Here is a 15,303-nt window from a genome sequence, read left to right as displayed (position 1 = left end):
GTGTATCATCTCTCAATTTCTGTGTGAATAAGGCCCAGCTTTTCCTCTTTTCTTCCTCCACTACTTTCTTGGCCAAATTCTTTGCCTCCACATATTTTCTTCTACTTTCTTCAGTCTTAGATGTTTTCCATGCTTTCCATGCCATTTTCTTTTCCTTCACTTTAATCTTTACCCTATCATTCCACCAGTGTGTTTCTTTGTCTTTCACATTTCCTGATGTTCTACCACACACCTTTTCTGCATATCCAACCAGTGCTTCCTTAAATCTTTTCCATTCCTCTTCAACATTCCCCACCTCTGTCCTGGGTACCAAGGGTATTATTTCCCTAAAGAGCGTTTTATTAACTTTATATTTTATTTTTAAGGCTGAAGAAGGTCCAAAGGGGCTGAAACATGTACCAAACCAAACGCCATGGCACTACAGCCCTTGAAGGGCGTTGGACTACCAAGCGACCGCTGCTCCGCCCGCAGGCCTGCAGACTACAACATGTTGTGTGGTCAGCACGACGAATCCTCTCGGCCGTTATTGTTGGCTTTCTAGACCAGGGCTGCTATCTCACCATCAGACAGCTCCTCAATTCTAATCACGTAGGCTGAGTGGACCTCAACCCAGTGTTCAGGTCCAGGTAAAAATCCGGGTAAGAGGCAGGCACGCTACCCCTACACCATGAGGCTGGCAAAACATGTACTTATTGTGATATTTCTGAAAGTTCTTTATAAGACAAGTTTGTGCATTGACTAAGGTGGACCAATTGTGTATTCTTCTTATGCGTTTTTCTATTTACTGGTTGGAAATCATTTTGGATAATCTGAATAAATAATTGATATAGTAACACTATCTTGATTCAAATTATTATCTTCTTAAATAATGAGGTAATATGACTTAAAATTTTCTGTATAGTGTATATGTAAATAATTTGGCCATGTTAGTATTTAATCAAATTTTCAAGACGTACAGCTTTTTCATGGAAGGTGTTGATTATCTTACCTCTTTAGTAGGAACGTATGTTATGCCTATTAGGGGCAAGAAGTGGTACTAGGCCTTGATTACATAAAACACAGATATGACATTAGTGAACGATGGTTCATCGACAGGAACTTTCATGGAACAGATGCATTAAACCACTTTTTCAGATGGGCAGTGACGATACCTTATCTCAAGCTAGAGAACAGTCTGTCACCTGGGAGGCCATTATCATCACAATCAAGTTATGAGTAATAATAATAATAATAATAATAATAATAATAATAATAATAATAATAATAATGTTATTGGTTTTATGTCCCACTAACATCTTTTACGGGTTTTAGAGATGCCGAGGTGCCAGAATTCAGTCCCACAGGAGTTCTTTTATGTGCCAGTAAATCTATCAACACAAGGCTGACAAGCACCTTCAAATACCACCGGACTGAGCCAGGATCAAACCTGCCAAGTTGGGATCAGAAGGCCAGCGCCTCAACTGTCTGAGCCACTCAGCCCGGCTGTTAGAGTAATGCATGATATATGACTTGATGGCGTGGTTCTTCATCATCATCATCATCATCATCATCATCATTTCCCTTTATCCAGCTGTAGCCGGGTAGGGGCAAATATGGTTCCTCTCCACTTTCTTCGGTCTTTCCACCACTCCTCCTCCAACACTGTGTCCCAGTCCAGGTTTCTTTCTATAATGCTCCGTTGGATGGTATCCTTCCATCTCAATTGTGGTCGTCCACGGCCTCTCCTTCCTTGGATTTGCATTTCCATCACCTTTTTTGGCATTGTTTCGTCGCTCATTCGCTTTATGTGCCCAAACCATCTTAGTCTGCTCTTCTCTATTCTATCATTCATTTTTTCCACTCCAATTTCTTCCCGGATTTTCTCATTCCTTATTTTGTCTCTTCTACTCTTCTGTATCATACTCCTCAAGAATTTCATTTCGGCTGCCTGTATTCGACTCTCATCCTTCTTTGTCATTGTCCAAGTTTCTGCTCCGTAAGTTGTTATGGGTACGTAATACATCTTGTACATAGTATCCTTTGCTTCCATTGGCACATCTTTGTCCCATAACATATTTCTTACACTATGATAGAAACAACTTCCAGCTTGAATCCTTTTACTAATCTCAGCATCCAGTCGAGCATTCTCCATTAATTCACTCCCCAGGTATTTAAACGTTTCCACTACTTCCAAGGGCTTGTCTGCAAGTCTAATCTGACCTTTCCCTTCTTTCTCCCCTCTAGTCATAACAAGAGTTTTACTCTTTTCTACACTTATTTTCAAGCCACATTCTTCAATCTTCCCATTCACCACATTCAACTGTTCTTGAACCTTCCTGTCGTCTTCTCCCCAAATCACAATATCATCTGCAAATAACATCATGTTCATTTCTCTTCCTCCATACGCTGCTTTTGCTGTTCTCATGATGTCATCCATTACTATTGTAAACAGGATTGGTGATAGAACACTTCCCTGTCTCAGCCCGCTAGTGATTTTGAACCAACTTGTCCTGCCAACTTGTGTTTGCATGCAACTACAACATTCCTTATACAATGCCATGATCATTTTTATTAATCCCTGTCCAATTCCTTTTTGCACCAGACTGTCCCAAACGTTCGTCCTAGGGACACTGTCATATGCCTTTTCTATATCAATGAATGTCATCACCATATCATTCCCGTACTCCCAATGCTTTTCCATTAGTTGTCTCATAATGAAAATGGGCTCTATTGTTGACCTTCCACTTCTGAAACCAAACTGATTTTCCTGTATCTGCTTCTCAACCCTCAACCTTATTCTACTTTCCAGTATCCTTTCCATTATCTTAGCAACATGGGATATTAGAGTAATTCCCCTGTAGTTCTTCAAAACTTTCTTATCACTTTTCTTGAAAATTGGGATGATTATTCCTTTTTGCCAATCCTCAGGGACCTCCTTATTCTCCCAGACATTCCTGAGAACCCGATATGTCCACTGCAGGCCTACAGCTCCAGCTGCCTTTATCATCTCCACTGAAATTTCATCTATTCCAGCAGTTTTTCCATTCTTCATCTTTCTTACTGCCATTTCAATTTCATTCATTGTAATTTCTTTATCCATTTCTTCGTCAACTAATTGCCTTTCCTGGTCGTCCATTGAATGACTGTCATCCGTTCATGTAGTATCGAAATGTAAAGAGCAGAGGATGTGCGCAGCCAGGGTGTAAAGGAAAGCCCAGATCCTACTGCATAAAATCTGCTATCATCTTGTGCATTCAGTGTTTTGCTACCTACCACAGCGAATGAAGACATCTACTCAAAGTTGTCTGATGTATGAAACTTGTATTGCAATGTGTTGTTCACAGAAATTAATGTAGTTTCTCTAGTACGTAAAGTGAATATTGCTACCCTTAAGGCCCAGCTCCCTACTTTGAGGACAGGCCGTATTTCTCGAACCAAGAATAAAACTGTTCAAAATTGTTTTATTGTGTAAGTAGCCATAATAATATGTTTTCACCAAAAAGTTAATAAATATTTAGAAAAAAGTATTTTGGGTTTTAATGAACTGCTACCAATAGAGCATTAACACACTTGTAGCACATACAGGAACCACTGAATGACATACTGAGAACAGTTTTCTTACAAAACAAACAATTAATTGTCTGATTAGAAAAAAATTGAAGGACAGAGATCTATATTTAGTATTTATTCTTGCACATATCAACCTGAAACTGTGAAACCTGTGTCTGTTTATACAGTGATGATGATTTAGGAGTAAATAAACACTATGCGTTTCCTCTGGAAGCATTCAGTCAACTTACTTTACCGCTGTCAATCAGCTCTCTCTGTGCAGCAGATGCAGCCTTAACTAGAGCCGAGTTAGCTGCAGCAATCGACTTGGCAGCTTCAAGGATCATTTCATCAAAATTCAAACTTTCATCTGCCTCCTAGAAGAAAGAGTAGCATATTAATGATTATAAGGTACAGGTTCCAATGTTTTCATCAAATTCTACAATACTCAAACTATAAATAGGTAAACATCAAGAAAATGAAGACTGTGATTGAATTCAGTACTAAAATTCATCATCAACATGTATTGTATATGATCAATGCCAGGTAAAATGAAAGCATCTTATGTTTGTACAAAAGAAAAATAATAGTAATGACCACTTTTAAGTTGTCAATAAAAGTGCTTAAAATGGGGTGAAGAGATGAAAATGAGGCATATTACAAGGTAACCAGAAAAGGTCAATGTTTTTCACATTGCAAGGAAGACAAGCTCACAGATACCAGTAGAAGTGAGTCATGTGGCAGGAATGCAGCCAGAGAGGGAGGAGGAATTTGTCCTTGGCCAGGAGTGCTAAGTGTGCAGTTACACCAGGTATAGCTCTAGCAGTAGCATAGAGAGATGGAGGAGTCATTGCAGCTTATTTGGGCTACTTGCTTTATGACTAAGGTAGATCTGTCTGCAGCCGAATCAAGTCGCCGCATATACCCAGCCTTTGGAGAGACTGCTGTACATGAGCACAGTGTCAGGCACTGGTTCCCGACGTTCAAGATAGGCGATTTTGACCTCCCTGACGACTCCTGCAGTGTCCCCTGCCCCAGACGCTGAATGACAAGGCCTTGAAGGATGCCACAGAAGAGAACAACAACCAAACATGTGGTCAGCACACACTTCCAAGTGTCCAGAAGAAATAGACTTCACTTGCATCACAAAGGGAACGCGTATAGGCTGAGCAAGTGTGTACCGCATGCAGTGTTGGACACCAACAATGAACAGCGAGCGACAGCCTGTTTATCGCCGCTTTAGCGATATCCCAGAGCACCCATATTTAATCGGGTGCTCACTAGTGATAAGCGCATCCTGTATGACACATCCAAGCATGCCAGACATTGGTTGTCACCATGGGACTCTGTGCCGCACAACACCCAACCATCTCTACACCATCCCTATCTGGTGGACTAATTGCCAAGTGGTGCACTATGAGCTCCTATGACCATCACCATACTCGCAGCAGTTGGAATGTGTACTGAAGCAACCAGCATTGGTTAACTGCAAGGGTGTATTGCTCCTGCATGACAAAGCTCAACTACACAGGGGCAAGGGTCACCAGGCAGACCATACAGCGACTTGGCCGAGAGACCCTATGCCATCCACTCCAGTACCCAGATCTAGTGCCAACAGTTTACAGTTCACCACCTTTTCTATTCCCTGTACAACCACCTTTGTGGGAAATCATTCCCCAAAGAGGTGGGTGTTCGGGAGGCACTAGCGGCCTTCTTTGCGGCCAAGTCCTCCGACTTTTATTGCCAGGGCATTGCACAGCTGGAGGCACTTTGGTAAAAGGTACTGGATGCCAACAGGGATTACTTCGAGGACTGAAGGTACATAACATTTTTTGCGTACTATCTTGTGTCTGACACCGGAAAATGGATGGAATGTTTTTGGTTAACTTGTAATTATTAACCAAATTATCAACAAAACATTCTTTAAGACTGACAACAAATCAAATTATGATTTACATGTGGGACTTAAAAGAAATAGAAAATGCATTTTGGTGCAACTGTGAGAGAGGTAGACTGTTATAACTCGTACACACATGACCTTCAAACCTTGCACAGAAAAATGTGTTGAATTTTTATTTCGAAGTTGATTATGGAGCTCCTTTCAAAGTCACGGCCCTTTTGTTTCCTTATATCTTGTGAAGATATATACAGGTAAAAAAAGGAAGAAAGCAATACTTACAATTCTAAATGAATTGTAACTCAGTTATGTAAGCCTATATTCTAACAGGTAAGATTATAAAAGAAGACTTGAACACACAACCAACTGTGAGTGATTTGTCTATCTGACTTGTACACTTGTATTATTTCTTTCAATTTTAACATTTTGCCATTTGGATTTGCAGTCTCTCAGAACAGTCCAAAAGAAAAAACAATCAGCTTTGCCTGTCCTGCAAGTTTCAATTTAAAGGAAAGGTAGGGACTTTTGATTCTGCATTTGTAATAATAACATAAGGAAATCGAACCAGTATTGAGCACAATTGGAAAGAGACACATCTCACTTTTGGGACATCTTATTAGAACACCAGGAAACTAGAATTAGTAGAAAAATAATAGATAAATTATGGAATAGCAATACCAGAATAAAATGAATCACAGAAATTAAGAATGATATTAATGAACTACAAATAACACTAAATGATCACAAGAACAAAAAACTAAGATTCTCAATGACTCACATGTGAGACTACAAACCAAAATGAATAAAAGGGAAAAAGGTAGAGTGTTCTCCACTGACGAAAGGGTGTCGACATCTGAGAGAACAAAGAAATATTGGGAGCATAGAAAAGCTAATTTTTCTTAACTGACTGGAGTGGCCCTATGTTGGCCATTAAATGTTACAAAACAATACAATTCACAAATGGAAATTTCTCCTAAGCTAACAACAGTAATGCAGGCTATGTTGTTAGGAACTGGTCTGACCAACAATGATGAAATAAGCAGTAAACTTAAACCACAAGCAAATAACGATATTCAAAATAATAAGAACTGCAAAATATTCACTTAATTTTGATTTCATAACTTAAGAATATATGTTTTAATTCATTCTACGAGCTGATACATCCAAGTTCATATTTGAAGGATTTATTATGTGAATAGTTATCTACTTCAGGCGTTACCTTTATCAGACTACTACAAATGGTAATTTCTTATAATATAAAAAAATATTAAACACACACTTCACCAAAAATAATTCTACTCTGAAGGCTCCTACAGAAGGCTATGGCAGTCATCCATATCCACTGTAATAATATGTTTGATTCCTGGGTGATACCATAAATGCACAACCAAGAATATCAAACATATCTCACAGGGGAAGGAATATCGTAACTTCTTTCCAACTTCTTCAGAGGATGGCCCACTTCATTTGCAGCTTTCAGAAAACCAATTCCATACAAGGTGAAATAAATTTCTTCTCTACAAATTTTAAAGCATAATTTCCAAATAATGTAAAAGATTTAGGGTTTTAAAAAAAATTACCAGACAGCAAGTTAATTTAAAAATTCAAATAAAAGGGAAACATCATTTAATTTCAAAATTCAAATAAAAGGGAAACATCACAGCTGACACCTTGGTTCGACACCACCAAATGACAGATTCTGGAAGCACATGGTCTCCAATGAGCACTACTCAAAAACAAACAAAATGACACTAAATTCACTAAATTCTGTCCAGGAAATTTGGTCTTCAAATAAAAAAGCCTTTAAAACTCACCAATATTAATTGATTCAAGGCTTATTAAAACAACAGAAATTTAGGAGCAGCCTAGATCATCGCCAACAATAGTACAGTAGTTGATAATAGAAAGTGTGGTTTTCACCAGCCCAACAGTGTGAATGGTTGCAAGTCGTAGATACATTTTAAACCCATTATTACCAGGAAAAATCTCTGTCGTAGATTAAGACGTGTGTTGCTATAAGCAGCATTTAATTCTACTAGTGAAGTGAAGCGGCGTATGGCTTTTAGTGCCGGGAGTGTCTGAAGACATGTTCGGCTCTCCCGTAGGCGACCTACGTGTAACACAGATATAAAGCAAATTTATATGTATGAATTTTACTGTGATGGATTAAGGAAAAGTAATTACAACACTCTTTCAATATTTCATTTGTCAGCAATAGAGGGAATCTCTCTTTGGTATTCTATCACTGGTTTGATGAATGTAATGTAACAACAGAAAATATGCTGGGAAATTTGTAACATTTGTTTCCATTACTATTCTGATAATGCTCATGGCACACTGTGCAAGTGTCTGTACAGTGTAACACATCCAGTCAAATGTAATCAACACCACCAACACATAACTGCAGCAGATGAATGGCTATACTCCAAATGCAGTCTCAAGAAAATACCATTTGTTTGAAATGAAGCATTTGGTTCCTTCAATTTGGTATCAGCGGCCTATTTTCCATTCCAGAACGGAAGAAATCCAACAAGAGAATCAATATTTCCTTAAGGGAATGTGATCTCAAACATCCGTGATATTGTGATTGAAATTCACATCTTTTCTGAAGACTGACAGCATTACAGAGAATTTGTACATTTCTGTACAATAGGAAAACTTATGAATAAGGTTAACAGCACTGAGCATTTGACTCTACATTCTTGTTATTTTTCCACAAAGTAGGCCTAAAAGCTTTTCTTACAAAAGGAGGTAAAATAATGTCATTCTTGTGATTATATAGTAGTTACTTAACTCCATCAGTCAGACAAATAAGCTGCTTAGCTCTTCCCTCACACATGGTAACTCACCTGAACCGACCGACGAGGACGTAGACTAGCAAGCTTCTTAGCAGCAGCATCGATGGAGGCAGCAGCTCCAAGCAGCTCATTCTCAGCAATAACAGTGGGGTCATCTGGATCTACCCAGTCAGTACCTGTAATACAACATGGAACATCTGATAAAACCAGATGAACTCTACAGAGAAACTGACGTGATCACATAACTGTTTTGTTACAGTTAAAAATAAATGTGGACAGGAAAGCTGTAAAAGTGGGACTATTAGGCAGTACTGCGCAGTTTATAAGGGAACCGATGGGGAGTTTGAAAAAGGAAGCTATTATGATCTGTGGAAAATGGTAAATAAAAATGTAAACAACAGGATGGATTTCAAGCAACTGCTGAGGAGTGTGAAAACAAGTATGTATCTTTAATGGTGGTAAGGAATGATAAAGATCTCTATATTATAACAGAGAAATAAAGAGATTAAGGAGGTGCATGTTAGAAAGAAATTGAGTTAGGAATGGTTGTGGAAATAAGGAGAGATTGAAAGAACTGACTAGGGAATTGAATTTTAAATAGAAGTTGTTTAATAACAACATGATGACAAATGTAAGTGGAAGTCATGAATTTTAAGGAAAAATGGGAGGACATGTATAATTTGTTAATTAAGTTCTTTTTCAGTTATAATCTGCTTTTTATGTTTTCTTCTTCAGGTATTTTCTGTATATTATTTATTAATAAATTACTTTTGACAGACTGAAGGAAACAAGTACTTTTTAGGACAGAAATAGGTTCCAGGAAGAGCATTCCATGGATCAATACTGGACAAAGGGAGTGTATTTGGGAGGACTTACGGAAGGCAGAAGTGTTAAGTCAGCAGTATGTAAAGATAGTAGGATAAAAGGATAATGTCCAGGTTGAGGAGATGGCTAATACTGACAAAGTACTGAAATTTACCTATTATAAAAAAAGACATTTACAAAAAGATATGAAGGTTGGAAGCTAGAAAAGCAGCTGGGAATGATAAGATTCCTGGGGATATACTAAAGGCCATAGTGCCTAATGTGAAAAACAGTGAAACCTCGTTAGTGTGTTCCTCATTAACACATTTTCCCACTTAGCACGTCATAAATTCAAAGTCCCGATTCTCATTGTATTAAATCTGTATAAAAATACCTCGCACAACGCATCACAAATTTTTGCTATTACCGCTTAGTACAACCATATTTTTCCTGGCCCTGAAAAATGTTATTTGTCATCCCTTGTGAAAGGAACGCGATTGCCAACTCGGATAAGAGCCGCCCCCAGAGCTGCGTGATAATGGGAAAAGGACTTGAATTCCTGAACTACATAGGTTAAGTTGCACCTTCGGGAAGCAAGCCATTAATCTCAGGAATGTTTAGTTTTGCTTGGTGGTTAGCAGCGAGATTGCTGAACAACACAATGAGCTTGTTTGTGCTTGTATTTTGCATTCCATTTAGAAGATAGAAATTTATCTGTTGAGTGGTATAGTGAATGGCAGCGAATATTTGTCAGGTGATAGCCTATTTCTGGATTAGGAACATAACCGTATGAAGTTGACTGGCTTGTGATAGCCTAGTTATGGATAAGGAAAAGGTCGTGAAATTCCTTACTAATGAAGAAGAAATTAAAATCTGTCATAAAGTTGATTACTGGCATCTGCATTTTTAAGCGCGCAGATGTAACGCAAATGTTGAAACTTGCACCTTCGAGTTTCGACTCGATCACTCGAGTTGGTCGAAGTTTTGCATATCTAGTATTTCCATATCCCTGTTGGATAGTTTTTATTTGTGTATTCAGTAGTACGTTTTCTTGCTTAGTACATTCTTTTTCCTTGTCCCCTGCAGAAACATCTTAATGAGGTTTTACTGTACTTATCTGATTACGGTTTGCAAAAAAGAGCTATACCAAATGAATGATAAACATAAAACGAATAATTACAAACCACTCAGCTTGACGTGTTGCTTGTAAGCTCTGGGAAACCATTCTTTCTGATTAAATCAAACATGTTTGCAAAATTACAAACTGGTTTGATAGAAGGCAGTTCGGGTTTATGAAAGGTTATTCCTTTAAACTCAATTTGTAGGATTCCAGCAAGAAATAGCAGATATTTTAGATTCAGTAAGTCAATCAATCACTACTGATCTGTCAAAGAGATTGTATTGCTATTGACCTATCTAAGGGTACATCATGGAAGACTACTGATCAAAATGAAGGCTAATGTACTAGACAAAAGAGTGGTTGAACAACTAGCCAAACTTCTAGAAAATAGAACTCAGAAAATTAGAATAGGTGAAGCATTATCTGATTCTGAAATGATCAAGAGGGGGTTCACCAAGACTATTATTGGACCTTCATGACTTATATCTAAAAATGATATGAGTAAACAACTTTAATCACAGAGAAGGCTTTTTGCAAATTATAGAGTAATAAATAAGTTAGAGGATTGTGAACAACTACAAAAAAGATCTCTACAATGGTATGATGGTAAACAAGTGGAAAAGTCAGGTTGTAAGTTTCACCAAAAGGAAAAGTCCTCTCAGTTTTAATTACCGTGTTGATGGTGTGAAAGTACGCCATGGAGATCACTGTAAATGCCTAGGTGTTAATACATGGAAAGGTCCTCATTGGGGTAATCACGTTAACAAGGTTTTAATAAAGATGAGAAGTAGAGGGTGTCTTAAGTCTCTGGTTAACATTCCAATTAGAGTATGGTTTCAGTGTATGGGACCCAAACCAGGACTGCTTGATACGAGAACTGGTAGACATCCAAAGGAAAGCAGCACTATTTGTTCTGGGTGAATTCCGACAAAAGATTTGTGTTTCGAAAATCTTGCAAACTTTGGGCTGGGGAAATTTTGCAGTAAGGAGACAAGCTGCTTGACTAAATGGTATGTTCCGAGCTGTCAGAGCAGAGATTGCATGGTATGATTTTTTTTTCTGCTAGTGGCTTTACTTCGCACCGACACAGACAGGTCTTATGGCAACGATGGGATAGGAAAGGACTAGGAGCGGGAAGGAAGCAACCATAGCCTTAATGAAGGTACAGCCCCAGCATTTGCCTGGTGTGAAAATGGGAAACTACGGAAAACCATCTTCAGGGCTGCCGGCAGTGGGATTTGAACCCACTATCTCCTGGATGCAAGCTTGAGTGGAACTTTTAAAAGTAGGAAAGATCATAATATAAGGATCAAGTTGGGAGGACTAATTGGGGCAAATATTATTTTACAAGGAGAGGAGTTAGTGATTGGAATGATTTATCACAGGATATGTGTGATAAAATTTCCAAGTTCTTTGAAATCATTTAAGAAAAGACTAGGTAAACAACTAATAGAAAACCTGGCACTGGGCGACAGCCCTAAATGCAAATCAATGATGACCGATTGATTGAAAAAACACTTAACATTTAAAAACCTCATATTTAGCACTGCTAACTCTGCCATGTGAAAAGTCAAATTTTGTTGCTTAGAGGATATTTAGTGTAAGATACTTCAGAAGTGCAAGACCTACCTTTCAACAGTTCAGCAGCAGCAACCAGTTCTGTTACACACTGTGCAATGCGCCGGGAGATGGGAGGTAAGCTCTGCTTGGCATCCACTGCACCAGTTGGTCGACTCAGTATGTGAAGAATATTTTGTAGAAGTTCACGATACTGGACAGCCACATCATGACCAGCATGTATGGCACGAGTTCGATGATCTGGCACATCGGAAGAGTTGGCTGCACCCTAAAATATTACATTTACATTCCTCATTAATTTAATCTTGTGAGTAAAAATTATAAATCACAGATTCTGATATTTCCACAAATCTTTCACTGTGTGAAATGGACTCTCTCTTCAACAAGAACTTTTACAGCTACTAAGTGACGAGATAAGTCTTGTTTAGACAGAACTTGCTTTGTAGAAGTAAAAGCTATCTCTAACCTGATTAGTACCTGTTGTCTGACAATAGAGGAATAGGAAATTCCTCTCCATCTACATTCAGTATACCAATAATTACCAAGAATTATGCAATACAACATGATGTCCTAAGGACACAATAACATAATCTATGTCTACATCTACTAGCAATATTCACACTACCATAACTATTCATATTCTTCATCCATTACTAACCTTACAAATGGTGAGCATGTCAGAAATAGCTTTGCGACCCATGTTAGCTGCAACAATGATATCATCTTGCTTGCAGCTACTACCAGCAGCAACAGCCTTGGCTGTGGCCACAGTGATCGCTTTTGTGCTGCGAACAAGATCTTCTGGCGTATAACGATTCTTGTGTTGGTCTGGAGAGTTCAGAGCCTGAAAACAGCATTAACACGTTTACAATGATGAACGGAAAAAAGTTCAGTGCAAAGTGAAATGAATACAGACAAAGATACAATAAGGTTACCTCATGGTAAAGAAACAGAATGTACATCCTGATTGATTCTCAATTACAATTTTGTAATTATCGCCCTCACTTCCCTGCATTACTACATTATCTGATCAAAAGTATCCAGACATCTACTCGAAACTGTCCCCTGAAGTATTCTTCAGATATACTGCCCAGGAGTGTGCAGTGGGAGTGCTCCTTACATCACCAAACATGATGCTTAGCATTCACCAGCAAAATGTTCCATTTATGGGCAGATGTCCGAGCTTTGAACCCCAGTCCTCTTATCTCCTAGTGCACAGTCATGGTGCTAGCAACACTGCAGAATTCACACTATGAAATGTGAATTTTGTATACTGTGTTCTTCGATGCTTGGCTTGTTGGTCAAAAGACGTCGCCTACCCAGTCATGGCTTTGTTATGTCATTCTTCCTGTTTCCACTTCACACTCACGTCCACTTTGCAATCACTAGGGAAACTTGGGAAGCATGAGAATGATCTTGACTAGAGGCTTACTGATGAGCCAATCAATAACAGTTCAATGCTCCGCCCATTCTGCAGATATCTCGTAGCAAAGAACAACATCAAGCCGTCAGAGCTCCAAGAGCATAGGCTCTAGATTATGCGTGCTCTGGGGTGTCCGAATGCTTTTGATCAGATAGTGTATTCTCCAATCATCCCAAGTCCCACACATCTTATTGACTAACATTTGCTATATCGAACATTTCATCTTTCTCTTCACCAAAAAATGCTCTTAAGCTTTTTTCTCTTCAATGTAATTCCCCCTGGACATTAGTAAACTTCGGTGTCCCCCTTCCATACTTTAAATAAGATGTAAAAAAAACACACAAATAACAAAATAATCTACGAGTAGTGAATATTTAGTGGCACAAATTTTGCAGATTTTGAGAAAGCATAGATTTAAGTGTCATTACTTTTGATATACAACCCCCAACGTATTATTTAATTATTTGAAATCTCAAAACATCCTGTATTTCATACAGTCTAACAAATTTGCTATATTTTTGCAAAAAAAAGTGATTTTTGAAGCAAATAGAAGAACTTATATGCAAAATTTCCATTTGAAATAATTTAAGAGACTTAATTTAAGAGTAATGAGTTCGTACTCAACAATCAATCATTTGTACAATGCAGGTCAAAAATATCAAAATTTATAATCACTGGTTGACGGAAGACCATACTGTGAGATGCTGATGTCATACTGTATTACCGTGTCTGCACTTTGCGAGTTGCTTACAACTAAAGAGCAATCTGCAGTAGCACGCATGAAACATTAGTAACAAACACAAGTGAAGTCATCTAGGTGCCAAGAAGAAAAGCTTATTTTGGAGTATAGATAAAATGTTGTACAACATAATTTCATAGCTGACTGATGTCACTCTGCAAAACATGAGCAATCTGAAAAACCCAAGATAGCATACATAATGGCTGCTATAAAAATGTCCTTTATGGAGTGTGGTAACGGTTGCATGCGAGACCTTCTTTTTAATGCTTTTTCAGTCAAGCACCTAAAATGACTGTGCAAATTAATACAGAGATTTTATGTTGTACATTATGAAATTAGTTAAAATATCTAATGAAAATGGAGAGGAGTGTATTTTCAAGTGTGGTACCGTAGTTAGGACAAGGTGGAAAAGTTACTGGCAACTAATTTTAGTAAGTTTTCTATTTAAGTAAATACTGCAGTAGTGGTAGTCAAAACTAACCCTTCTACTAGGAAAATCACACATACTTTAATAAAATGTCAATAAGGTTTAATATAAAGAGCAGTTTAAACCTACAATATAGAAGGTTTAACTTTGAACCAAGTTTAAACTTGATAAAAAGTTTAAACCGATGTGGGGAAAATGAATGTTAGTTTAAACTCAGACTTAAAGATAGGCAGTTCTAGAAACAACCAAACCGTCATTAATACAAATAATTCCACAAGAAACACAAAACTGTAAGAATTTGATTGAATTCTCACTTCCTTGAAATGTTCTCAATAAACTGAGCCTATTGCCCCAACAAGCCACTAATATCTATAAAATCAACTTCCCACAAGAGAGTTGCTATGAACACACTGATGGAGATGAAAGATATTCCCATACTATACTATCTCACTGTTAATTCACACACACACACTGAAGTGCGCTCAAATTTCACAAACCATGAAGCACCCAACAACATGGAGTTAGCCTCCTAAGAAGAAATTTTGCAGATTTTGTGAGGCAGCTATTGTGTTAACACATTGAACACGATGAACGCTCGGGCTCTGTCATTTACTGCCATATACGGTGCCCAAGCGGCGGTCGGGCTTGGTTTCTTAACTAATAAATAACCGCTTGCTGGAAATACGCCCATATCTCTTCCCGTAAACATGAATGACAACTTTACAGTACCCCATACTGCTGCTAAATGGGAGCACTGACCTTCGCTGGATAGAATACGAATGCTTGCTTTGAAGAGTAGCGAGAATGTATTCCGCGCGCTTTGCTTTTCCGCTCATTGCTACAATGGCATCACGTTGTGTTGACTCACTCAGCGATAGTGCTATAGAAACTCTAATGAACTGTAATTCACGATCCGAACTGGATGACAGTGATCATGATGAAGGATCTGTCAGTTATTCAGGTAAAGATACATACAATTATAACGACAA

At 38.2% G+C, this 15,303-nt stretch overlaps 1 protein-coding gene across 1 annotated transcript in view; it reads right to left on the bottom strand.

Annotated features, from left to right (window-relative positions):
* rhea (Talin_middle and talin-RS domain-containing protein rhea) overlaps positions 1 to 15,303 on the bottom strand; it is a 419,010-nt gene that overhangs the window by 33,612 nt on the left and 370,095 nt on the right. The window contains exons 37-40 of the mRNA XM_068227664.1: positions 12,384 to 12,569; positions 11,777 to 11,993; positions 8,275 to 8,399; positions 3,780 to 3,905 (exon numbers count right to left, since the gene is read on the bottom strand). Of these exons, the coding sequence (XP_068083765.1) occupies positions 3,780 to 3,905; positions 8,275 to 8,399; positions 11,777 to 11,993; positions 12,384 to 12,569 (654 nt within the window). The remainder of the gene's footprint in view (positions 1 to 3,779; positions 3,906 to 8,274; positions 8,400 to 11,776; positions 11,994 to 12,383; positions 12,570 to 15,303) is intronic.

Source organism: Anabrus simplex, chromosome 5 (genome assembly GCF_040414725.1).
Source record: "Anabrus simplex isolate iqAnaSimp1 chromosome 5, ASM4041472v1, whole genome shotgun sequence".
NCBI lineage: Eukaryota > Metazoa > Arthropoda > Insecta > Orthoptera > Tettigoniidae > Anabrus > Anabrus simplex.
This window is presented reverse-complemented; position numbering and strand designations above follow the sequence as displayed.